Source organism: Falco biarmicus, chromosome 3, assembly GCF_023638135.1.
Source record: "Falco biarmicus isolate bFalBia1 chromosome 3, bFalBia1.pri, whole genome shotgun sequence".
Lineage (NCBI taxonomy): Eukaryota > Metazoa > Chordata > Aves > Falconiformes > Falconidae > Falco > Falco biarmicus.
Genome location: NC_079290.1, coordinates 108659475 through 108686626, shown reverse-complemented (window position 1 = coordinate 108686626; position 27152 = coordinate 108659475). Strand labels below are relative to the sequence as shown.

Below are 27152 nucleotides of genomic sequence, written 5' to 3'. Positions count from 1 at the left end.
CGCCGCTCCGCCCTGCGCCCGCTCGCCGCTGCCCCCTGGCGGCCGGAGCGCGGCGCTGCAGCCCGGCGTGCCCGCCCGAGGGAAGCCCTGCCGAGCGGGCGGCAGCCGGGCCCCAAAAGTGCCTCCGGAGCCCCGGGGGGGCGCTGGGCTCCCTCCCCGGCCTGTGGGCAGGGGCGGCTGCGACCAGGCCTGAGGGAGGGGATGCAGCAGGGCAGCCTGCCCCTCTGAGCGAGGAAGGGGCCGCCCTCGTGGGCAACCGGTAGCCCACAGCGTGGTCCGGCCCCGCAGGGCACAGCGAGGGTACGTGTGGAGCCCATGTCACACCGGCTGCGAGGCACCCAGGGGCCAGCCCCGGCGGAGGGCAGCCGAGCCGCTGGCGGTACGGGAGGGAGAGAAGGAAGCACCGAGCACTTGGCTACCTGCTCCGAGGGCCGGGCGAAGCGCCCCGGCACGCTCTCAGCTCTGCCGGAGGCGCTCGGCCGCAAGCTCCTCAGCCCACCGGCCCGAGAGCAGAACGGCGAGCGGGGCCATTCCCTCGGCTCACAGAGCCGGTAGCCCAGGCACCCACGGGCCGGCAGCGTCACTCCTACCTGGCACCTTCCCCGCCGGAGCAGGCCACCCGCCTCCATCAGAGCTGGTCCCTCGGCTCACAGAGCTGGTAGCCCGAGCTCTGCCGCGGCGGCTGCCTGGCTGACTTGTCTGCTCAAGTTGTATCTTAATAATTGGATTGCGCAAACAACTTGAGTATAATACAAACGTGCAGTCAGGACATTTATACAATTATGAACTAATACTGCTAAAACCTTTGTCTTAACTAGCCTGCGAACAACCAAACTGTTTACACACAATTTTGTGTTAGTTAAGTGCAGGACATTATATATTTATGAAGCCTCAGTGAGAACAGCAGCACAGCAAAACCTAGACCTTTTGTCAATCAATCTAAACCAACCACCTATGACTTCTGCTAAGCACCCTATTTTTAGAGAGAGGATTTTGTTTTGAACATCTCCAGATTCTAGCCATATTAAAATTTCACTAGCCTGCCGTCTTGGGGTGTTTGTACAGGGGCTGACTAATGTGGCAGACATTCTAAGCTCATTTAAACACAAGATTATTAACTGAATTTATCCCTCTCCGAGTCCTTTCAAAATTGCATTTTTATCAACTGAATTTATCCCTCTCCGAGTCCTTTCAAAATTGCATTTTAGTTTGTCTCCCCTCTGAAAAGCACTCACTGACAAACCTAAAACCAGCAACATTTCCAAAGCATGGAGAAAAATATTTAATGAAAAAGGGTATGTATATAAAAAGACTCTTGATACAAGGCATTTTACAAGAAAAAAAAAAGGGGGGGGAGGGAGGGGAATACTGAAACAGAAACAAGACAGCAATACTTATATTTACATTATATTAAGAGAATAAATTTAATCAAATATAACATCTCACTTGGATTTTCAAGCAACTGTTCAGAAAGAGGGGTTTTTACAGTAAAGATGGAAGCAGAGTAAAAATAAATTTTCTATTTTAGACTGTAGTGGATATGACCCTTGTGTTGCAAGATGCTTTCAAAGATTACCCAAAAGCAAACTGATCATAAGGCTTCCCAAGTGTTGACTGTACATTGCTCTGGCAAAAGCAGTTTGAAAGCAAAGCCTGTATATTTCCCCCCGCTTCATCATTCATGTGTTTGCCAGCATCATTGACTTGCAGAGGCAAGTAATTACACTAGTTTTAACAATGAATTTTTGTTAAGTAGTAATCATATACCTAGGTGAATCCTATTGCTCTGTCCAGCATCTTTGAGTCCACAAAGAAACCTTCCCCATTGTTTCATTTTAGGAGGAAATTTGATTTTTTTAAGACCTAAGCAATCTCCAGTCTCTCATGCTCCCAGTGCAGCTGCAAACAAAACCCCTGTCACACTATAACCCTTTTTCTTTTTAAAGTAGATGCAGAAGTTTTAGGTTGTTACCACAGCTCCTAAAGATGAAGGGAGAACTCAGGTTAAATTCTCAACAATACATAAGTAGGTTGAGATGCACTGAGAAAAATACTAGAAGATTAGCCAATCTGTCTACGTACAGATATTCTCATGAGGTCAGAACACACGTATCTGAACGACAATCCCCTTTACAAAAGCCAACATCTTTCAGTGTCGTTTGTGATTTCCATGGATCAGCAGCTATGAGGGCAAAGAGAAGAGTTAAGTATTTAAGAAGCCTCCACCAAATATGATTACCAAAAGCAACTGAATCTTCAGCTGGATTAACCGTACAAACCAGGGCGAACTGATGTAGTCCAGTATCTGCCTCGTTACTTTATGAGCCTTTTTCCCCCTCATACCGAAGGCAACAGAGCTGTAGATCCTGTGTATGGACGGAAGTTTTTTTTAAGTCTAGGACAACACACTGTAGGCATGTAACACAGATAGCAGCAAAATAACTTTCTGTCTGTTTGGGGATTGGGGTTTTCTTTTGCTTTGTGGCTGTTTTTTTTTTTTTTTTTGAAAGCAAGAAAGTGCTTCAGAGCTCTGGAAAAGCGAGCAGGATCAGAACTCCTCATGGACATTACGTGCGTAGTCCATAAGCTTGCTGCCCGTGAAGTATTCACTATATTTCAGGATCTCCTCCAGCTCTAAGTGATGGTTTTGATTTTCATCTGCTACTGCTATCATTTGCTTTGCTTCATTTAGGGCATTGTATTCATTCATAGGATCCATATATTCCTAAAACGAGTAAGAAAATTATTTTCAATCACTAAGCACACATTTCCACACATCAGAATTATGAGCCTTAGCTCTATGTAAGCATCAGCAATTATGAGAGCAACATAAGCCACCCCAGAAGGAACATAAGTCATCTGCTAACACCTTCTTCCATCTTTTTAACAGGCTTACATCTATCTCCTAACTATTTTTCCATTCGCTGCTTCCCTGGCTGTTCTAACAGAAATCCAGATTTTCCCAGCGTATGTATGCCAGTGTCTACAATAAAAATATTTTTTGACATTTTGGTTGAAAACTAAACTCACTATCAAATCTTGTGAAGATGTATCAATTCAAAAGTGGGCCACTATCGATCTATATGACCTGAATTTTCTGGTTTCTGGAGATAACCTTTTAGAACATGTTCAATTCAGAACTTTCTTGTTCCATTTTAAACCACCAAGCAGACATTACAGAGGTCAGAAGTCTCAGAAACGAAGCATTTTGCTCTTTTACCTAACCTGAAACAGATTAAAAGCTTTCAAGCTTTTCTAGCTTTCATCTCAGTAAAAAGGCTATTAACGTTATCTATGTAACAGTACAATTGTTTATCCATACTACCGCTATCGTTCGTACCCACGTATTTGCATATTGAAGTTGGGAAATTCAACATTCCCCCTATGTCAGGGAAAAGGCCAACGTTTTATAAGTTCCCCTTTCACACTGCCTATGCTGCAGTTTGAATTCTGTTAGTCAAAAGTATATTCTTGCATCCAGAAAGGAAAAAAACAAAGCTGAAAGTGAGCCATGAGCCTCCTCCGCTGGCTGCAAAACTGCCACAACTATAGGGTAAAAGTACTTCGTATTGTTTGGTAGACTATTCTGCAGACAGAATTACTGAAAGAAAGCAACTTCTTCTAGTTTACTAGAAAGAAGTGAACTAGAAAGTTTACTTCTGCTAACCAAATTCTAAAAAGGCCACAAACTAGAATCCACACTTGAAAAAAATAATTGGGTTTTGGAAAAAAAAAAAAAAGAAAAAAAAAGAGAAACACACCGAAAGACAAGAGATCTCTGCTATTTTCTAGGCTACTGGGGCCCCAGGGTTTGTGGGTTCTCGTGGGTTTTGGTTCATTTTGGGGTGGTTTTGTTATTTTGTTTTGTTGTGGTGTTTTTTTTTTAATGAATATAGGTTGCCAGTTACTCCATTTGCAACTAAGTATGACTCATTCTCCCAATAATCTGTGCACCTAATGAAGTCTGTGACACGCTTTCAAGCACTCCATATCCATACATTTATGTGACAAAACCCTAAAAGAACACCTGTGAATACGCCTCCTCCTCTTTAACAAAACACCTAACAACACTATCTGTAAACACTATTGAGCAATACTATAACCCACAGTTTTGTAAAGTAGACCCACACACCGTACTGTTAATTCAAATATTTTTGGACTTCATTGTGCCTAAAGCAATTTCAATCCTGTGTTTAAAAGTCAACTACCAGTTTTAAAATCACTAGAACTATCTGAAGACTTACCTCCAGCTCTTCCATTGTGACAATACCATCATGGTTAGCATCAATGACCTCCTCAAATTCCTTCCTTCTGTCTTTTACCCAGTCGTCATCAATATCTTGAGCTTGCTGGTTCTCTACAGTACCAACAGGTAATGAAATGAACTCTGAAAGGGTAAGTTTCTTATCTCCGTCTTGATCTACAACAGAAGCACACAGTACCTGAAGATTATCTGCTTAATGCCCATTAAAAATGAGAAATTCCTTCAAGTCAGAGATGTCACTGGTACAGTCTGCCTGGTTTCAGCAGTCTACATGACTCCAGCAGAAAATAATTGTTACTGTTTATATCTTTCGTTAGCCAAAAACTCTGTATTCAGGTATACACACAATGTTTTAGAAGGCTAAAAAACATCACTTATCAATATGCTAAAAAAAAAGTTTTTCTGGACCTGAAGGACAGACCAGATGGCAAGCTGGGCCTTTTTTTTCCTGATTGTTTCTTTTTTCAATCTACTGCAACAGCCATTTTCCTACATCTGTATCCAGTCTCCGCTTGTATTAGCGATGAGGTAAATTATCTCTCATAAAAGACTGCATGCTGGAGTTGTCTGCATGCATCATGTACTCAAGTATCACTGGAAACTCTTCATATTTATTAAGCTAACAACCAGCAAGTCACAGTTTGTTTTGTTTGTTTTTTTTTAAACCAGGTGTTCTAGCAGTTTTCAATATGCATCATTATTGACTCACAGAAGAAAAAACATGTGTGCCAATACATATGAAATTTTTTTAAAAAAATAATTATTTAGAAACCTCAACCATTTACTTCCACTTTCATGACTGTACGTCATGACTCTCACATGGTTGCTGTACTGGGGAAGTACAAAGCAATTAATGTCCTCCTCATGGAACATTCACATCAATATATTTTATAGTATTTGAATATTCATCAAACCTTTCCTACTTTTGCTACAGTAACCCTACAATGCAGTAGCACTTCAGTGAGCTACTTCACTGTCAGCTGATCTTCTTCATATGAAGTACTGAGAATATCCTTCTAACATAATGTCATGCTGTTCTTTAACAGCCAGAGACTAAATATAGTTTTGAGACACACAGACAACTCCACAGAGACGCCAGCATTTGTGCTAAATTTCTTTTTCCTGCTCATCACATTAGAATATGTGTAGAACAGAGCAAATAAGATGTGCCAAAATTCTGTATTGACCCGTGACAGGGCAACAACGTACGTTTACCCAATAAAATGGGTAAGCATGTTTACCCAATAAAATGGGACAAGCAAACAACTCCCAAGAAATGTGTTTTACAATTGCATACCCAAATCTCGGATGATTTCTTTCACCATGAACTTCAGCATTCCTCTACTATGCTCTGGATGAAGAAAAGACAAGAATTCTTCTTCATTCAACAACAGATCAGGAGGTGGGTTGTCAGCTTGGTACCACCGATCCTTCAGGTTATCTAAAACTTCCTGTGCTAGAAATTTAAGAAAAAGATGTAAGCTATCATGTTCAAACTATTTAAAGTTCTTAAAAAATATGTACCTTCCCCTGTTACTCAACTGTTTAAACAAGGATGACCTATGGAACAATTAATTTTACAGTTCAACTCTTGGGGAAAGTGAGTGCTGAGGGAAAACAAAGTGCAATTAGTTTTGTCTAGTCTATGCTGAAACACTAGGAAAGATCCTTTAAACAAACAACGGAAACTGAAATTAGGAGATGAAAATAAAGACTTTGCTACACCTGCATTGAAACTTCAACATCTCAAGTGAAAACTATTGTCCTACCAGTATTGTTAGCTGGTTCTGGTAGGTGGTATGAATAATCCAGCTTTGTTCAGTGCTAGTTCACCTTTCTTATTTTCGTATTTTGAAGCCCACTACCAACAGCTCTTTCACCTGCCTGAATACCAGCAGTACCTTCTGAAAAAAAAATATTCTTTGTTTTCTACTTTGCCAGCCCTGTGCATTGAAAGAACCAAAACACTCTTCAACTTCAAAATATTCTTCAGATTCACTATCTCTGTGTATTGCAGTTGTGACACCACACACCTAATTAATATCTACAAGAATGGAAGAGGTCAACCAATTCTTTTCCTACCCAAATAATAACCATAGAACAAACCCCTTAACATTTAGCATGTTTTCTTCTAAGACCAGATAACATGACTACCATTAAATCTAGAAAGATGCTTTTCATCTGTGAAGCACCGCTGCACCAGTGCTTTGGCTAACAGCACCACAGAGGTTTACTCTACTCCACAGGACCTGTAAAGCCCACTTTGCCGATACAGTGGTTCCAAGCATGGATCAAAAGGGGCACATTTTACTACCCCATTGTTACAATATTCAGCTTTTCTTATTTCAACTTGGCATTTCTTAACACAACATTATCTAAACCAAAGCCAGCTGTACTATCGTTTGGAAATCTTTTTAGGTACTTCAAGCTCACAGGTTTTAAATTAACAAAATGATACAAGGATCTACCACAATTTTGAGTTATGTATACCACACAATTTCAAATGTAGGTTTTTTTCTCCAGCCACACCACAATTCCAGATAGCACCCTCACCCTTCAGAAAACTACATATGAATTAAGCTTAAGAACTGTATTAAAACAAGATTGTAAAAAAGAAAAATCAAAGCCTACTTTTTACAGCAGTCAATAAAACATTTCAAAGTATCTAACTGAAACAACAGTATAAGCGAAGTCATAAAGTAGAGGACTAAGCTATGAAGAGTCTTGTGCCCTGCCTCTGCTCTTCCCTTCTTCCATCACCCTATCAAAGGCTCAGAATTCAAAAGAATCACCTACCCAGAGAGAACTTATACCCTTAGACTCAGATACATCACCTGGTATTTCAGCCTAAAAATGTGATTTATTGAAACTACGAGAGATTTAAGACTATAACTCCACAAAAGAAAGTTTGGAAACATCCAGAACAGATGCTAAGCTAAGCACCAAGAAACATATTTAGTTTTCAGTTACTTAAGGATACAAGTACTTCGTACTCTTTTTAGCTACTTTGTCTATTCTAAATGAGAAAGCATTCCAACTTCAGACCTAAGCCCTGAATTACGTTTTAGTTATCATTATAATTCAATAAAGGGAAATATTTTTACTGCAAGGAGAAAACACAAGTTGAAGTACATGTGTACTAACAAATACATCAGCTCCAAAGTCACTTTACATTTCCACTTCTTTCACTTCATCTTATACCATGTAGACAAACACTTCTGAAGTGCTGAATTTTTCCTAAATTTAATGGAGAATCATAATTTGTGCATGAGTTTCCACTAAAACCATGCATCTGATTTGAAGAAAAAACTATCCTGCAACACACAACGTGAATACTGCATACTTAATGGTCCTGAACATAACCAAGAAGGAAAAATACAGAGTATTCTTTTTCTGGTGTGGGTGTTTTCTACATGACACACTGGAAAAACTACTGTCTGTAGCACACCCTGCTATCTGCAAAACACACTAACACACACAAATCTGAAGCATTGGCTTTTCACAAGTTTTAAAAACATTCTGAAAGTCTATAAAGTCTTTAGATAAACTTTTTTTAAAATTTAAATTTAATAAACTGTCTTAAACAGCTCCTGCATGCTTTGGTTGCCGAGTTACAAGTGGGGGTGGGGGCAGAAAAAAACCTCAGTCACATCTACATTTTTTAACTGCAGCTAGCAGTTAAGATTTAAGTCTTCGGTGAATGTTTTTTTTTATGAAGGGTAAAGAAATTCTTCAGAGTTTTAATATGAATCTTAGGGCAGTTTGTAAATAGCAAGTTTTACTCATATCAAGGACACAAGTATTAACACAGAATAATCAAATCACTTGCTTAGTCTTCCAGTGTAGCCAACCCCAAATGTTAGAAGTCACAAGTCTATCTCCCTTTGCCTACTATTATTAGTCTTAAATGAAACTCAGCTGTCAGCAATCAGTATGAAACTTATCTGCATAAATTAAGTCATGTCTCTAGTTTTGGCCAAACCGTAGTGTGCTGCACAAAACTCAGAACATGCCTTAAGATCCAAACATTCCATTATTATTATATGGACTGAAAGAGAGTATTTTTACACTGCACTACAGAATGAAAATAAGTTTTGCTTATCGTCCTCAGGAAGCTGTAGATAACTAATCTGATTTTCCCAAACAAGGCTTGTTACCTAGGTAGAAAAATGACTATGTACACACTTCCCTTATTCAGCAAATCTTTTATCTGATGAGCATTCCTGTAAACCGTAGTTGACCACACTGCCATAGAACATGCAACACAGGTGTTTTCCCTGCCATAAAATTCAAAAGGTCATTTGCATTTTAGATGCTTTTTGATAAACGGAGAATATAACATAACTCACTTTTAAATTACTAATTCCTGCAAGGAAAGGCTAAGGCTTCTTGTTTTACTTAACAGTAAATTTTAACACTTCTAGATGGGGGGAGTGGGGAGATTACCTTTGAGAAGAGTTCCCATGTTTATACCAAGCCAGATTCAAATGGAAGTTTCAAAAGTAATAAGGAAGAAACGATCAATCTCTTTCTAGAGAACTCAGATGAAACATGAAACGATTCTTAGGCAACCTTCTGCTATCAACTGCTCTGCAGTGCCTAAGCACGTACCTACCTATAAACACAGCGCTGCTCAGTAGCGCATACACTCCTCCACAATTTTAGTAACAGGAACTGTACGTAGCAGCTCCCTTTCACATGGAGCACCAGGGACCTGGTTATTAGGGGACCCCTATTAACAATGCAACGGTCCACAGCACAACACAGGTCTGACAAATTTTAGCAGACTGTTAAACATAAATAACTGAAAACTACTCAAATAGTAACAAACAACCAAGTTTTTTCAGTGTTAAATATTTACATCAGGAGTGTTGGGAAGGCAGATTTGAGTTGGAAAGAAATCTAGTATTTGTTTTATGACTTACATTCTACATTTGTGTAGAAGCAGAACAACATCTAAAACATTCATCTTTCATTAAGTACAGTTTTGGTACTCTGGTTTTAAGAAAGTAAAAGAAAAGCTGACACACATCAATGGGCCGCACTTACTTTCTTCATCTATTTTCAACTCTTCGTTGTTTTTTATCTTCTCTGCAATCTCTTTTTCATTAAATCCCTTACTTGCCAAAAATTTAATTCTATATTCATCCCAGGACACATGGCCTGTAAGAAAGAACCATATCTCAGACACCACATAGTATGCTTAAATGACAAATTTTGGTTTCATTACTTAAAACAATCTGTGGTAAAACCTTTTGGTTCACCAGCATAGCCATCACACTAAGCTTTATGAATCGCAACATGAAAGCTATCACCTGATTCACTTTTATGTTTCTTTAGACCAGACAGGCCCTGTGAAAATAACCTGTTTATGTCACCATCCTCACCCCATCCCTGGCTCAGCCACTTAACTTCTTATCATTTCCTATGACCACAAGTGAAATAACACAGCGGTCAACACGGGACTACAACGCTGACTGGAGCACCTTATTTCCTTGCTCTATTGTCTTCTGTACAGATCAAAACAGTTGTGATTACACGCAGTCCAAAGGAAGTTAGATTTCTGTCACAGCACATCTGAAGAGCAGTCAGCAGGTCTGGCTACTAGCAACTGACACATGACATCACCAGGAGATGAAAGAATCATTCATCTTACCATCACCATCAGGGTCCACAGCTCGGAAGTGCATTTTATTCTCTTCCACAGCTTCCTGGAAATGTTCATCTGTCTTTTCCATGATCCAGCGTTGCATCTCTTTCGCACCTATCTTTTTATCGTTATTTATATCCACTCTATGGATGAATAGCAAACAAGATTTAGATTTGGAGATTAGGGGGAGGTGGTATATATTTTATTCTAATTACTTTAATCAACAATAACAAACAGACTGCTACAGAAAAGAGTGTATTTATAACCCCTTCTCAGAAGTTGTACATTCTTTCAATTACAAGAGTAAACAAGTAGGAATTTAGCCACTTATTTCATAATTTAATTTAACTAAAACATCTAGGTGAAAATCCAGCCATACTTCATTTTGCTGTAAGTTAACCCATTTCAGTATTATGCTTTTGAGTAAAATTTTGAAGTAGAGGAAACCACAAACAGATCACTCATGGCATATTAGCTCATTCCCTATTGGTTCAGGGTTGTCAACTGCCAGCTGCTGCAGACTGTCACTGCTTTAAAAAATTTCTTCTCTCACATTCTCTCAAGCCACTAACTCCCTCTCAATGTATCTTCTTAAGTTTTTTACCTTTATCTTCCAAGATCTCTAAAAGTTTACTGATGAGCTGCCTCCCTGTGTCTGCTTAGATCACATCACAACTGTCGTGACCATTAAAAACAATGAAAATATAACGTGAATAACCTTGGTGCAAGGACTGTCAAACTACTTGATACTCTGACTATAGTACTTGTAAGTGGGAAAAAACCCCAAACAAACCAAGTTTCCTTTATTGTACCTAGATCTCCAGTAACACATCACAGCTGATAGTTTTTAATTCTTAACACATTTGAAATTTCTGCCCATACATTTGTTCACCATTAGGTTTCTGAGTTATCAGGCTCACTTTGCTTTGTCAAAGGATACGCTTGTGCTCAGTGCTATTGAGCTACAGAACTAAACTTTTTTCTACCTAAATTTATCAGTAAACATCCAATCTGACAATCCACAATTCTCCTTAATGTATTACCAATACTGCTTTATCATATTAAGATACACTGCCATACCGCCTATTTCATTAAGAAGAAGTTAATGTAAAAGTTACAGTTGAAGAACAAATACAAAAACAGTAACATGCCACTTTAAGGCTTTTTTGAGCATATCATTAAGTATTTCTTCAAAAAAGATGTAACTATTTAAAACTGAAAAGACTTAACTAACATTCAGGAGGCAAGATGTTATTTAAAGCATACCAAACCCACTCTTGTTCAGATAAAAAAACCCCAACAACAAACAAACAAAAAAACCCAACACAACAACAACAACAAAAAAACCCCAACAGCTAAACTCTGGCTTTTTTATCAGTTTGTTATCACCATCTTAACAGTACTGAAGTGTCATCATTGAAACTCAAGTTATTAGATACGTGATTTGCCTTTAAATGTCAACTAAATATTAAAAGCTTAAGCCAAATAGCAACCCTAGCACCTATCTTCTGCAACACTTAGCTCTATTAATAAATGTACTATTAGTAATTTTAAAAATTGTATCACGTCTCTCCACATCTATATGCACAGGCTCAGTATTAGCGACTTTTCAGTAGCAATGAAGAGACCAGTAAAATGGTCGCATTCTGCTCACGCCACTTTGCACTTACTAGGTGAACAAATGTGGGGTTTGATCCGGAATAGGTACTACCAGAAGTGAGACAGGAAACCAAAGCATCTTCCCCTCAACATTTAACATGCTAGTTTCCTCACATCAAAGCTATAATATAACTTACTTCTTCCAAGCTGTACTTGCCATTTAAATCACACTGTAGCCAGGGAGAAAGGTAACAAATCCCATTTACTGGTGTTCTAACTCAGGAGTAGCCCTTTGTTCTATTACCATAGTGCACAAGAAGCCTCCAACGACTCAGATTTTCATGAACTAGCAGACACTGACTGTACAAGGTGAGCCGAAATCCTTTCAGGGTCCATAAACAGCACTTCTGCTTTTGAGGAGTATTTACAACTGCATGAAGTATCAGATACGATCCTGCTGTGAGGCTACCATCTAAGGCAATAAAAACAAGAGACTATCCATGCTTCCTTCGGTAACTACCTCACGCAGAATGGACTGCTTGAAAACATTCCTGCTAATACTGACAAGATTAGATCATTACCTGTTGCTGAACAACTTAATACTGGTAAGTCAGGGATAACCGATTCTATAACATGGTGATGGGCAACCAGTTTTCTGAGGCAGACAGGTCAGAACACTCAAAAGATATTAGGGAAGAGCAGTACATTCTAATGAACCCTTTAAAAAAAATACTGAAGAACAAGTACTGCCAAGGAAGAATTTAAATTCAAGAAAACAAGACGAATCCAAGGAAGAACATCATCCCAGATTACAACTTTGCTCAAACCTTCCTTGGCAATCTGTACAGAAATCTCATGACAATTTCTCAAACTTCATGTCTTCAGCTCCAAATAAAAACCCGAATGAAAAGCAAAAGAACTTGATTGCTCTTTTCCTACAAGAGAGCGCTATCTCAAATTTGTAAAAACATAGGTATATGATGTACTACTTCCCGAATTGACAGCAAAGAAAGTTTTTGTAAAAGCAGGGACTACTGTTACCATAAACTTGAATTAAAAAACAGACTACAGAGAGCAATTTATCTCATTACTTGTCTCATTCCAAAGACAATTATAGATAAACCACAGCCCAGACAGTGGCTGATGCAACACGATAAATACCATTAGTATTAATACATTTCAGTAATGGGCAGCATCAGACATAACAGCTCCTTATAATGCCTAAGTACAGGGTTAACACTTCACTGACTAGTCAAACTATATTTCATTATTTATTCACAGCCAGAATGTTAATACTAACTTTGAGTAAGAAAAAAGCAAGTATGCTACTCCGTAGGATAATTCTAAACCTGTCCTTAACAAAACCCTATAGTAAGGGCTGCATTGAATATCGAAGTCAAGCCTGTAACAACAGGTTTTAAATACTTCAGCCCAGTTTCTGAACCACAAGCCATTAAAAATCAGGTTTTTGTGGCCAGCTCTCAAAAGGTCCACATATGAAAGCATTATCAATTAATATTGGCCATTCAGGTTTTCCGGTTCCTAAATGCCAACACCAAAATTCTGCCTGAGGGACTGGGGGGGGAGCAGGAAGGCAGTGTTCTTACCTAAAGGTCTAAAGATAATAATTTCCTTGAGCACCTAATGCATACCACTTTAAAGTTGGTTTCTGTTTCATCCAAATAATGAAAAGCAGATCCAGAAAATGATTTTTAATAACAGAAACCAAAGCAAAGCTCTACTTTACATGGTAGAGGATATGCAAAATTTATCAACATATATTTAAATGTACCGGTTTGGAAAAAACACAAATCAAGGTGCACACACTACTAAAAACCTTCCAGTAGCATACAGCATAAATACTTTTTTCACTGAATAACAGAGATCTGTACTCTAAACCAAAGATATAAAAATGGGAAAGCTTAAAATGTCCCCTCTCCTCATTCTTTATTCTACCTGCTATTGTCCAACATTGGCTGTTGTTGCTGGCACCTTCCCACTATAGATACAACGCATACCAGTAGAAATTAATACTGTTTTAGGCTACGAGACAAACCTCAAATTAAGAAAGGCTGCACGGATCCTGCCAAAACCGCTCCCTCTGCGCAGTCTGAACACAGAACACAGTCACAGCTGCAAAGTCTGAGAGCACTACCCTTGCAAGCACTGTGGGATTCAGAACAAGTTCTGCTTTGGGAAAGGGCAAGTTCATGACTTTTAAACAATGGGAAAAAAGGAAACCAAAAAGCTCGGCACGTGGTAGTATTTAACATAAGGTGTATTTAAACCTGTAACCTGACGAACAACCATCAAGGTAAGGCACTCGGCTAACACAAAGATTTTAATTTTTAAATCACAACTAGGGCTGTGGCTAAGTAGCTGAAAACATCAGCAAAATGCAAATGCTAGAAGAATTTCAAACTCACAGAGGTTAAGTCCACCATAAAAGCACTCTGACAGAAAGCCACACATATTACATTCTTTCGTACCTGAATTTAACAGTTTTGTTCAGTACATGTAATTTTAGAAGACAACTGACCCTTAGAAGCAAAGCTCACCAAACTGAATTCTAGTACCCAATGCTACTGATTAGTGAAATCAGCGTCACCGCAAACACACTTGATTGCTTTCAATACCCCTTCTCCTTCCCTCCTATGAACACCCACCTACACAAGCTGAACTACACCACACAGAAAAATAACAGAAAATCTATAATTCCAGGCTAATTTAAACTATTTAAATGGAGACTACAGCAAATATAAGCTTTTGACAATTATGAGAAGAACGGATGTCAAGTAAGCCCCTCTCACAGACTTTCTTGACCTGAAGGTACCTGGAACACTTACCCTTGGCAGGGAATGAAGGCTGGAAAGATGAACAGGATTTTCTGCACCATGCCCCAGTTTTACAGGGCAAAGTAGAAGTATTGGTTAACTTGTAAAAAAACACTTCTGTAGACAAGTAAGGCATATCCTCCCCATGAAGAGTGACTTTGAAAACTAAAACATAGAATTATGAAATGTTCTTTCAGACACATATAGCTTGCCTGCCTAGAAAACCACAGTTTGGGAAGCTTTGCTTCTGTGGTTCAACTTTATTTTTAATAATTCTCTTAGCCAATAATATATGCTTTGAATTGACTATATCACACTAGCATGCTGTAGAATCTCAGCTTTCATAAGCTAAAAAACATGTGTTTTCTTTATGTCTTCAAAGAAAATATTTCCAAAACATCTGGAAGCCTGCGACTTACTAGGTTTTCACAGAAGTTCACAGTAATTCTCTTTTCACTCGGCCTTTACGAGTACATCTAGAAAGCAAAGCCCTCCGAATGCTGTCCTACATTTCTAATCTGATCATCTGATGAAATGTAATTTTAAGTATCTGAGTGAAGCTGATCTTGAATCCAATTGCTTTAAGTTTCCCGAGAGAACCACTTTCATAACAAATAGGCAGAAATGAACAGAGCCTGCAGCTTGTGAATGACAATTCACTAACCAACAGTCAAATGTTTCCAATACGTACATAGCAACGAAGATGAAACCTTCTAAGCACCATCTTAATACTTGTATACATCCTACCAATGACGCAAGTGGTCTGACCAGCAGACAGTAATAAAGGATTCTACTCTAAATGAAAAAGGCACACTTGCCTATTTGCTTTAGCTACCTTTACTCAAGAGAACACCAGAAAAAAAAATAATAAAAGCCAATATTATTATTGATATTCCTTCCCTGTTAATGAAGTTTGCAGAAAAAAAAAAAAAGCAGCTCTGTTAAGCATTCTCACTTTATCTCAGGTATATGAGCATCCCCACACTATCATCAGCATTAAAAGCACCAATGTAATTTAAGTTTCTGTTCTAATAAAATTAATCCTCTATTGCAAAAATGCAAATAAAGCAAATTCTACCACCTAGCTTCTAAAAGTTGGCACTGATACTGAGTTCCATTTCCATTACGTTCACTGATTTCCAAACATCTGACAGTTTGTTAGCTGACATAAAACATATCTAGCACAAGTGCTTCATAAAAGGAAAAATGCTTTAATGTCTATAAGTAAAGTTAGAATTTTTATACCAAGCTAGATGAAATTTTCAAAAAGGCTACAAAAGAAAAATTTAATGTTTCTGTTCTTGTGTTTCATTCTCCCTCTTTTCTTTTTCTAAATTCTGAGGAACTAAATGCTTTGTTAATGGCACAGCTAACTTAATGAAGAAAGCTGACAAGCTCTGAATTCTTGGTATGCATAGTGAGGCATAGCTATTTTTAAGCTTGACGCATTTCATGCAAAACATATTTTAGACACCTCACATCTACTAGCAAGTTTTATGAACAGAAAACAACTGTTAGTTTGTTTACCACAATCTCATCACGTTGTTTGTCTGTCCCTTTTCTTCCTTTCTACTTTTACTACTGTCTTTTCAGTGGTTTTCCTCTGCAGTTATTTGCAGAAGTCGCAACAGAAACAAAACCAAGATCCATAGGAATATGAGACCAAGCAATAAATAAGATGCTTACATTGCAAATTGAAACCAAACTTACAGTAAAGCCATAGAGCATATTACTGCTTGAACAAAACTGCAACAAACTCCCACCCTCCCAATTCATTGATTGCATGGGCATCCTACAACCAAGGACTAATTCCTTGATCTAAAATGCAAGTGTAATTGATTATTCATTGAGCCAGGAAACCAGGAAAAAGTATTATTTCCTTATTTGAGGAGGTTACATAGGGTTTTTTACATAGAAACAGTATATTTTGTCAGAAATGTTACCAGACCACAGCATCAATCCTGTATACTGATCATGACTACCTTCTCACTCCTGAGAATGGTTTACACAAGTATGTTCATACCTCATTAACACAAACACAGCACTTAAGAGTACGATGCTTTCCCCCTCATCCCTGCAATTTTTAAGTATTACAGAAAATTTGCAAAATTCACTCTGATGATCAGAGAAGGAGGCTGCAGTGTTCTTGGCAATGTATGCAACTTACTTTGAAAAGATGACCATGAGCTTCTTCCTATTTTTTCTGGGTTCTGAATCTTCCTCAAACTCCTCCATCTCTTTTCCTAGAAAAACTTCTTGATGAAATTCTTTGTTAAGATGTCCATCCATCTCCATTTTGACCCCATTCAAGTGATCAGGGGGCAAGATCTCATTCTCATCTTTGCTGTCAGCTGGCTTTTCTTTGAGGGCTGAATTATTTGCAGGCCTTGCATAAACATCCATTAGAAGAAATACAAACAGAAGGGACAAATACAGAGATCCCAAGCTGCAGAGAAAGGCCTGTCTTGACATCATCTTTTCCTTTTTGTTCAAAATATTGGCTAATTACTGGGAATGGATTAAGTGATCTAAAAAGGAAAAAACACATGCAAATTAAACTCTAGAACATAGCCACCTGAAACTTAGAAGAAGCTACGCACATGCATTTGCTGTGAAAGAATAAAAAGGCCTATTAAATGGTAAATATATGACAGGAAATAATCTCCAATTTGTTTTCGCTCTGCACAACTGTAACCTCCTCTGACTGTGGAAGGTAACAGCCTTGAAATGGCCTAGTTCTGCTCAAGAAAACTGTCCTCAGGCGTTATGGCATGAGCAGACCTGACAAGTGGAACCCAACCATTTACTGAGAAGTCAAGGCAGCACACAAAGCACCTGCTGGCTGCTGGTGCAGCCCAGGTGCAGCATCCCTGCGCTTCCCAATCTGCAGGAACAACCGCCACAGCACAAGAGTTTACCTGAGATCTCAACGCGCCACCTCTTTAGGAAGGCTGAAAGACGTGAAGGTCCTTCTGGAAAGAGGTGACGGAGGGAAAATACGGTTACAAAGGCCACCCCAGAGAGCGGAGCTGCGAGCACACAGGGAGCAGCCGGCGGGAAAAGCAGCCCCCGGGTGGACCCTCAGGACCTGCCCGCTGGTGCCTGGAAAACGGTGCCACACAGGAGCCGGCAGGCCGCAGGGGCCAGGGCAAAGGAGCCCAGCCCCACAGACGGAGCCCAGCGGGCACGCACCGAGCGGCGAACCCTCCGCCGGAGGGCGGCAGCGCGGCCCGGGCTGCCCTGCCCGCCTCCAAGGGCGGCGCCGGTGCCCACCCCGCTGCCGGAGGAGCCACACTCACTCACCGAGAGCTCCGGGACGCTGCCCGGTAGGAGCGGGGGGCGCAGCCTCCGAGCACGGAGGCAGCCCGCGGGGAGGCCGCTCTCCCCCTCGCCCCGCTGCCTGGGCGGGCGGCGGCAGCACCTCACGGAAGGACGTCAGCCGGCGCGCGGCCCCGCCGCCCGTTCCCGGGCCCGACGCTGGGGCGGAGGCAGCGGAGCGCGCGCGCGCTACGTACAAGCGTCGTCAACGTGTGTGAGGGGCGGGCAGCGGCCATCTTGGAGTAGGGCAGCGGCCATTTTCCCCTCACAGCGGGACCCCCCCCGGTCCGGGCGAGCTGCCACGGCCTGAAAACGGAAGGCGGAACTCCCCGGTGCTAAAAATTTGAATGGGGTCGCTCACGTGCTCATTCTTACCTCAGTTAGTAATAAAGCAGACCTCCTCCAAGCGTGACGGAACTGTCAGGAAACCTGCTTATAGGTACATCTCCAGTTTTGTGCTTATCGCTTACCTATTTTTCTTAGGAGCCCTTAAAATACAGCCTTTTGTACGTAACACACCGCTAGCAATCCTTAAACTGGCTAGCTAACACCACTACTTTCACAAGACTACGTGCTCCGCTGGGCCACAACGCAGCAGCACCGCCACGCACCAAAGCTGCCATCAGGGCTGGCAGCACAGCCAGACGAGGCGCAAACCTCCCCTGAGCCTGAGCCCCCGCCTCGCCTTGCCGTGACCCAAAACAGCTGCCGGCAGGGCGCGCCCGGATCCAAAATGGCACCGCCTCGGCCTCGCTGCCCTGTTGCAAGATGGCTGCCGCCCGCCGCCGCCGTGCGCGGTCAGGTGGTGCGGGGCGCGGCCACTCCTCCTGCCCCTTCCCCACAAGGCAGCCGGCGAGCGAAGCTGCGGCCGCTACGCGCACCGGGTGCGCGCTGGAGGCCCGGCGGGTGGGCAGGAGCCGCTCCTCCTCCCGGCCTGAGCTGGTGCTTCCCTGAGGAGAAGCGGGGAGAAGACATGAAACTGCCTCTGAGGGACGGCGAAGCACGGTGAGGGTTCCTGCAAGAAGCTTGTCCCCTCTCGGCGGCCGTAAGCCGCTCCAGCCCCTCCCCCCCCTTCGGGGCGGGGTTCCTGCCGTTCCCGCCTAAATCTCGGGGGGGCGGGGCCTGGCGGGGCCTGGCGGGGGGGGGGGAACTTCGGCCTGTTCGCCCTGTCGAGGCCTGGCGGCCATGAAGCTGTTGCGCCTGCTGTGCCGCCACAAGACGGCCCTGGGCCTGGGTGGCCTCTCGCTCTTTGCCGTGGTCCTGCTTTACCTCGCCAAGTGCACCTCCGAGGGCCTCCGGCCTCTGCCAGCCCCCCGTGGGCTCCCGCACAACCAGCCTGCGGTCCTGCCGCCGCGGGGTGCCAGGGGGCCACAGCCACCGCCAGCCCCGCCGCCCTCCCCTGAGGAGACCGCCTTCGTGGCCGTGCTCATCACGAGCGGCCCCAAGTACAGCGAGCGGCGCAGCATTATCCGCAGCACGTGGCTCTCAGCTGCCGGCCGCCCCCCTCACGATGACATCTGGAGCCGCTTTGTCATAGGCACGGGTGGGCTGGGGGCTGAGGAGCTGCGTAGCCTGGAGCTGGAGCAGAGCCGGCACAGAGACCTCCTCCTCCTGCCAGAGCTGCGGGATTCCTATGAGAACTTGACTGCTAAAGTCCTGGCCACCTACGTCTGGCTGGATCAACACCTGGACTTCCAGTTTGCCCTGAAGGCTGACGATGACACCTTTGTACGCTTGGATGTGCTCGTGGAAGAGCTGAGAGCCAAGGAGCCACGTCGCCTCTACTGGGGCTTCTTTTCTGGCCGTGGTCGAGTGAAATCTGGTGGCAAATGGAAAGAGAGTGCCTGGGTGCTCTGTGACTACTACCTACCGTATGCTCTGGGCGGTGGTTATGTGATTTCAGCAGATCTGGTGCACTATTTGCGTCTTAGCAGAGACTACCTGAACATGTGGCAGAGTGAAGACGTCTCCCTGGGGGTATGGCTGGCTCCCATTGATGTGAAGAGAGTGCACGACCCTCGTTTTGACACTGAGTATAAGTCACGAGGTTGCAACAATAAGTACATAGTAACTCATAAGCAAAGCATCGAGGACATGCTGGAAAAGCACCAGACCCTGGCTAAGGAAGGAAAGCTCTGTAAGGAGGAGGTTAAGCTCAGGCTTTCCTACATGTATGACTGGGGAGTGCCTCCTTCACAGTGTTGCCAAAGGAAGGATGGCATCCCGTGAAAGTCTGAGGAAGGAAAAGGCTGAATGTTGACAGACTCTCTGAGCTTGGTTACTGTTACTTGGGGAGAATCCTGGTAACTAGGGCTTAAAAAGTACTCAAAAAGATGTTGCACGATTCATTATGTCACGATTAGTGAAATCCTGAAACTCCTAAGAGCTACTGATGTGGCATGATGTAAAGATGTTAAAAAAAAAATAGACAAAAAGCATGGAAAGGCTCATATGACAGGATTGAAGGCAAATAATGGGTTGCAAAATATGGATAGTATAAAAAATTGGGGAAGGTAACTTGAACGAAATGTTGCTGGAAGATTTTTAACAGATTCTAAGAATTATTTGCTACAGATCATGACAGGCCTTTATGCTATCTATAAGATTGTGAAACTAGCATCTGCTGTTTATTTCTTGGCAAGGAAGATGTGTCAGTTTGGCAAGATTTGAAGATTCTAATAGGGCCGCAAATCAGCTGCTGTTGCCAGTGGGAACAGGTGGCTGGGTATTGACACAAGCAGTCAAGTAAAGGGAACAATTTTACCTAGGATATTTGCATTAGGGGAGGGAGAGGTCTGGTCTTTGGCAAGTGCTTCGATTTACAAGAATGGAATTATTAGACCTTCTGTGTAACTTGTCTCTTAAGCTTTTTGTTGTTTTAAAGACATCATGTACATAAATTATCTGGCAGCTACAGAGTAAGTATATATTTAGAAAGATGGGTTAGTTATGGTATTTTGCAGATGCGGAATACATTATCTTATTTGGGGGGCAAGTAGTTATGCTACAAAGCTAACCTTCAGTTGTTAGGCGTAGGTGTTGTTCTTGGCTTATCCTCCAAACACACTGTGCATGAAGAAACATTATCCCCCCCCCCCCCCCCCCCAACAGTAAGTAATCTCACTGACTACTACTCAGATGTTGTGGGTTTCAGATTTATATTGTTCAGGACTACTTCTGTAAAATGTAAATTAGCAGGATTAGGTCAGTGGAAGCTATTCAGAGGTCAAATGAGATTGTACTAATGTGGGTACCTCAGCTAAGAAAGTAAACTCTGTATGCAGTCAAGAGAAATAGGTTCCCCCAGCCCCCAAATTCCTGTTTGAGGAGAACCGTGTCTCTTTTCAGGAGATACATTGCAATCTAAGGAGACTAGTTCCCCAACAGTCACATTTATATGCCTAAAGCTAGACTATGTGAATTCCCTCCTTCTCTCCAATAGCACCTTTTAGTGCAACTAAAAATAATTTTACAGGAGGTTTAAATTAATTGCTCAAGTAATATGTCAGTAAATGGGATTATGTCCCTTAGTCCTGTCTACACTGAAAATAATTCTAGTACTGACAAAGCTTGTCAGCATCATGTGCAGTATTGAACAGTAAATGCAGACAGGACATTCTTGACTGTAGAACAGATCACTTAGACAATTTCTTCATGTTCTTTATGTTCAAACCTTTAAGTACGTCTGTAATTCAAACATTTATGAATGGCAGGTGCTCTAATATACAGAAATACTTTTTTCCCAGTACTAGAACAGAGCTACTGACTATTGGTAGCCTTTGACAGCCCCAGATCTTTCAGTATAAGCAGAGTTTTTCCTTTTATGCCTGAAGGGCATTCTTAATTATCAGTTTTACTGTTTGTTGCACGCTGCACTTTCATACAATTTCACTTCCTCATCTCCCTAGGTCAGTGTCTGTTCCCACCTGTAGGAAGAGACAGATTCCAAAGGAGAGGAAAAAAAAAAAAAAAAAAAAGGAAAGATGCCAATATATCTGCATTTTTGCATCTTAAATTAGCAAATTAGAAATTTGTATCAAAAGACTCAAGGATGGGTTTTTTTGTTATCTTGTTTTGATTAAATTGTTGAGGATTAAGGAAAGTCTTCTGCAGAGGATGGTAATTATTTTGAAAATTTGAACAAATCTTTGACTTCTTTCTGAAACAAAGTTAAATTAAGGTACTGAAAAAAATAAGTTCTTTTAGCATGTGTCCATTCTAATGCATGCTTATGTATTGACAGATAGGCAGATGTGCTTTTCAGCAAGGTATACTATTCCAAAACAAGAATTTTAACAAGATTACAGGAAACTTAAATTGGTTTTAGCCTTTTAAAAAATACCTATTTGCCATTTGGGGTTCACTAGTGTTGTGTGTATATATATGTGATTAAATGCTTGTAATGTGAGTATTTATTTATAATTATTGAAAATGTATTATGTGTAGGAAAAATAAGATAGTTAAATGTCATTTTAAATTCGTTTAAGGAGGTACTGTAACGTCCATGAGAATTACATATCAAGCAGCGCTTGAATTTATTGGCGTAGAAGCCATTATTTAAAGTACTGGGATCTGAACCGCAGATCAAAAAAGTCTGCTGCATGTCTCTCAAGCTAGTAAGAATGTACTGTTTATCCATTTCTATCAATAATTGTGTTCATGGAAGTTGTTTACATTGTTGACTTTGACTCTCCCTACCCAAAACTCCCATCTTCACCCCCGCAAAAAAAAAAGAAGTTTTTTTTCATTGCTAGCAAAAAGAATGACGAAGAAATGCTGGATCTCCATCTGATAGTTGACCCCGTGGAAAACATGATGCATACAAGTACTTAATAGCTGAGAAATTCTCTTGAAGAGTTTTGTACGCGAGTGTCGGGAATAGTGTGCGCCCTGCAGCAGTTAGCACAGCAGGTCTGGCAGCAGCACAGCCCGTTGCCTGCCTCAGCGCACTCTGCCTGCACATCTACAGGATGAAGCTCAGAAATGATGGTGACCACTCTTGCGTACTTGATGTCTGGATTTTGGTTTGACACAGCTTTGTTATACCCTTTTCTGTTTAAATTTAATCCTGTTTTGCTCTAGGTGCAAAACAAATTAATGTGGAAGGCTTGACAGATTCCTGTCCTTTGGTAAGTGGCTTTAGTTTTCTGAGTAGACAGCCCCTTGCTGCAAATACACATTTCAATCCCAGTTAACTGGGAAATTCCCCAAAAGTAAAAGATGGAGTTTTTTAGAGGGTTTTTGGCATTTTTAAAAGCAAATTGAATCACTTGGGAGAGAGCAGGCATCCCACATGCTGTGTGGAAAAACCCAGAAAAACATTTAACTAGTACTGGGTTATTATTTTTTTATATATATTTTACTAGAAAGAATTTGCATGTGAAAGACCTATTAATGTCATTTTGAGTAATCAGAAACATCTGTGTATTGGATGAGTCAGTCACTCAAAGCTTTAAAACTTGAATTTCAGTCCAAAATTCAGTTTTAGTCCATTTTTTCTAAAGCAAAATGTGAAGCACATTTTGAACATATGAATTGCATATTTTAAAAGTGCTAATTAAAGACTGTCTTTCATACCTTCTCAGGATTAGGTTCCATATTTCCCGACATCATCTCAGACGTCTAGTATATGATGTTTTTATACTTAAAAAAACTATGATGTAATCTTTGTCTCACTTGAAAGTCAGAGGGAGGAGTCTTGACTTCAGTGGGTCCAGCATTTGGGAGGATGTTTAAGGGCTGCTGAGAAATAAGCAGGTTTTGGTCTTTAGAGCAGCTACATTAGAGTGGAAAGTTTTGTTGTGGGCCTTAGTGAAAACAAAATTAACCAGGAACAGATATATCTTCTTTTTTTGTAACTGTTCTCGGTGGCAATAGGTTAGTGATGTGTTGGGCTTTTTATTTTTTTGACTAGCATTTCTGCTGGTTTCCAAGTTTTCTCTTCATAAATACATTTTTAATGCTATTGTTAGTATGGAGGAAAATAATCGCCTTAGCTTTTCTAGATACCAGTGTGATGTGCAGTATAAGTTAGGCAGCTGTGTCAAGTCTTTAAGCTTATGTTGGCATCCATTCAGGACTGCCCAGTACCAAGTTGATCTGTAACACTGTTGAGCTTTTTTTTTATTATTTACACATTATTTAATTATTTTTTAAATCAGGCATTTAGCATTCTACCAGAGCTAATAGATAGAGAAGTTAATTGATCATGACGTCCTCTCTCCGTGATCATATCTAAGACTTGATACTGAAATACTTAATGCTGACAATGGCATAAACTCAGCTAGAAAGCTGATTTTATTTCCCAGTGATTTTTTTAACGTGCAACATGACTTAATTACTTTAGCGTGTAAAACTAAGCAGCTAAAACATTAACTGCCATACTAAAACTAACAGTTCCACTTTAAAAACCCTCAAGGTTCCAAGAATTCCCATAGTCAGTTCAAGATTTTAAAAAAAGAAACCCAGCATAGAAGTTAGTATTCCTGTAGCTGAATACTTTCTTTTCTGAATGTCTAACCTTATTCGTGTGAAGTTTGCTCAAATAAAGCTTCTACGTGTCATCTTTTTGACAAATGTCAGGTTTTCTGTAGTTGAAATGCCTCATTTTTGAGTGTTTAAATTTGTATTTCTTACCTGTTAATGCTGATATTTTGGGGGCCAAGGTGTTAGCTTTGCAGATTTGATTAAAAGCCCAGCAGCATGGGAAGGGGATTGAGAACTGCATTTCTGTTAATTTCTGTTCAGCTCAGCTCCAGCATCAGACTTGAAATACGTTTTTGGTATTGTTGTATGCCTGACAAACTGTCAACACCTACACTACTGTATATTTTATTTAGAACACGCTGCCTGCAAGACTCAAATCTGTTGCTACACGTACCTGTGTAAGATATGCTTTTACCTTGGAACTGGAACTTTATAGCAACATATGATGCCAGTTACCACTTCCTAGTACAGACTATTGAAGTAACGTCTAATACAACTTGGAAGCGGATCAGTCTGTTACTTGTAGCTTATCTGAAGCTGAAGGATACTACATGTGTGCCTTTATGAAACAGAATTAGCGTGGGGTGCTGTGCTGAGTACGTTTTCAACAATTGAATGAAATTGCACATTGTTTGCAGCCACATAACTGTACCGTTGGGGGTGGGGTGTGGCACGCGGTTTATTTGCTCAGCATTTATATACGGAATAAACTGCTAGAAATCTGAAGCTATCTGTGATGATCAAAACTCTTGGCAATTGCTTAAGCGTATTGTATATGTATTTATGTCCTTTCATGTATGCCTTTATTGGCCAAAGCATCTGTGTGCTGTGATTTTTAATAAAAGACTTTTGCTGTATAGGTGGTGGCTTGTTCTACGTAAGAAAAGCTGCAAGCATGGTTATTTTCATTGTATTATGCCACTGAGGGGCAGAGAGGATTGGCTCAGTCTTGAGCAATGGCACAAAAATGCTTCAGTTAATGTCAGTAATAACGACTGATCAGCAGCCTAGGAGGAATGGCACTGGGTCACACGTGTATACGTAAATACATGTACCTGTTCATCCTAATTTGATGCTTGTAGCAGTATAGGGGCAGGACTTAAACCACAATGCAGTCAGAAAAAGGGCTTCTTGGACTAAAAAGTCTATTGATTCTGGGTTTAGCCAAGTAGTATTTTAAGCAGTTAGGCATCCATAAATACCATTGGCTACAGGCCTGTTTTATGTTAAAAAAAAGAACAAACAACAAAATACCAGTGATATTCTGAAGAAGAACTGAAAATACTTCCAGAATAATCTGTTCAAATCGTTTCAATGCTTCAAGCAGTTTAAATAGCACTAGCTTTCTGTTGATTAAATGGGTCGTCCATTCTCTTTAAAACGAGCATGTTCTTGCTGCTGCCAGAACCTGGGAAGCACATTCTGGGCTGTAGCCCAGAGAAACACCTCTGGTAAATAAACCAAACCCAGAAGCACAAGATGACTGAGTAGGACCGAGTTGTTGCTTTTGGTCAGAAGTGTTCTGGTTCTCACTAGCAGCTCTTGAATTACTTACTAAGACTGTCATTGGAGGTGTTTGTAACAAAGTACAATCTGACCAGGAAACGAAGAGTAATTTTCCCTTTTAATACTGTGATCTCAAAGTGTCACAGTCACCTCTGACACGTGGAAATCTTTGGCAAGTTTTATACGTTGCTAGCCGTATCAATTAGGTCCTAAGTGGAGAGCAAAAGGTCCGCTTCTCACCGAGCCCACAGTGACATTTAACTCCTCTGCTCAGGGACGTTAGGTGTTTATATTGCCTTATTTGCTGAGGTAGAGGCATAGAGAAGTAATAACAAAAACACTTCTCCAGTGCATTAGTAACTTAGAAACACTGAGGTCTGAAGAAGATTGATTTAAAGTGGAATTAGGACTGCAACACAACATTTTTGCTGCTGTTGCATTGCAACCAAAACCATCTCAGGTCCTACATGCATCCTTCCTGTGAATTTCTAAGTATCTAACTTCTAAAATTAGCACATCTTCAGCAGCTTATGATTTGTATTTTGCCACTATGCAGAAGCCTATGAGGAACAGAAGCCTTTTTTGTGTCCAGCTGTCATACCTGATGTTCTGTCTGTGGAAGAGGAGATGGCATACCTGGAAAACTGTATCGAAGTCATTTAAGTGAGGCAAGGAAGCGCCCGGAGCATCGTTCCCCTGAAATAGCGTGTTGCAGTTGCAGGCAGTAAGGGCATTCTCAGAGCAACAGGTATGAGGTTGATGTATGTAGTATAATACAGAACGGTAGAAAGCCTAATAGTAAGATTTGTGTCTTGCAAGATATTTATAGATATGTTGCTAAGTAAAATTCATTTTAAGAGAAGTGCAAATCTGAAATTCCTCACCTACAAGGGCTGGAACAAGGAAGGATTCAATGCTCTGGAATACAAGCCAAGTGACCATACAGAGCAGGGGGCTGGGAATCTGTTCTTGCATCCTGGCCCATAGGTCGTAATTAAATTCAAAATTTCATCCTCACCTCATTCCAGCAGCAGTGGTATTGAGCTTTAATTAAATTCATAAAACACTACAATTGCCAAATACATGCAATTTCCTCTTTTACTGAGCTAGTAAGTCCAATGGTCAATCAAGTTAAAGAATTGTCAGTAAGTAATGCTGTAGTTAAAAACACACTTGAACAGAGTTCTAACCTGATGAGTCAAATCTACTAGTCCTCATTAGTAACCTTGGGGTTACTACAAGTAGACTTTGGGGCACACAGATATCAATCAGCAGATCCCTTATTACTTCTACTCACATAGGAACTTTATACTGAATTTGTTTCAACTATTTTTTGCAATTCCTTAGAGTATTTGAAAACCAAGACGTCACTAATGGCTTGTAAGAGATCATACCATGTAGCCTGTTACACTAGCAAGAAGAGTTATTTTCTTGTTCTATGCAAGATACTGAAAACACCAAAGGATTTAATGTCATTAATACTTCCATGTGCAGC

At 40.9% G+C, this 27152-nt stretch overlaps 2 protein-coding genes and 1 long non-coding RNA gene across 6 annotated transcripts; 2 read left to right on the top strand and 1 right to left on the bottom strand.

Moving 5' to 3' along the window:
- Nucleotides 1-1394: 1394 nt before the first annotated feature.
- Nucleotides 1395-18369, bottom strand: LOC130145757 (45 kDa calcium-binding protein). Of its 4 annotated transcripts, none has more exons than XM_056331060.1 (8): nucleotides 18041-18369; nucleotides 17266-17319; nucleotides 16515-16875; nucleotides 9921-10057; nucleotides 9314-9427; nucleotides 5562-5720; nucleotides 4245-4420; nucleotides 1395-2725 (listed from the first exon to the last, which is right to left on the bottom strand). In XM_056331060.1, the coding sequence occupies exons 3-8, from the start codon at nucleotides 16820-16822 to the stop codon at nucleotides 2549-2551; spliced, it is 1071 nt and encodes a 356-aa protein (XP_056187035.1). In that variant the 5' UTR covers nucleotides 16823-16875; nucleotides 17266-17319; nucleotides 18041-18369; the 3' UTR covers nucleotides 1395-2548. The 4 variants fall into 4 exon arrangements, with proteins under 4 accessions (XP_056187035.1, XP_056187032.1, XP_056187036.1 ...); XM_056331057.1 differs by lacking the exon at nucleotides 18041-18369 and adding an exon at nucleotides 17651-17848; XM_056331061.1 differs by lacking the exon at nucleotides 17266-17319.
- On the top strand, nucleotides 5728-6882 carry LOC130145760 (uncharacterized). The gene is made up of 2 exons (XR_008820673.1): nucleotides 5728-6058; nucleotides 6093-6882. It is a non-coding gene; the product is annotated as an uncharacterized LOC130145760 (long non-coding RNA).
- A 51-nt stretch (nucleotides 18370-18420) lies between the features above and the next one.
- B3GALT6 (beta-1,3-galactosyltransferase 6) lies at nucleotides 18421-25008 on the top strand. The gene has a single exon (XM_056331062.1). The coding sequence runs from the start codon at nucleotides 18851-18853 to the stop codon at nucleotides 19892-19894; it is 1044 nt and encodes a 347-aa protein (XP_056187037.1). The 5' UTR covers nucleotides 18421-18850; the 3' UTR covers nucleotides 19895-25008.
- Nucleotides 25009-27152: the final 2144 nt, after the last annotated feature.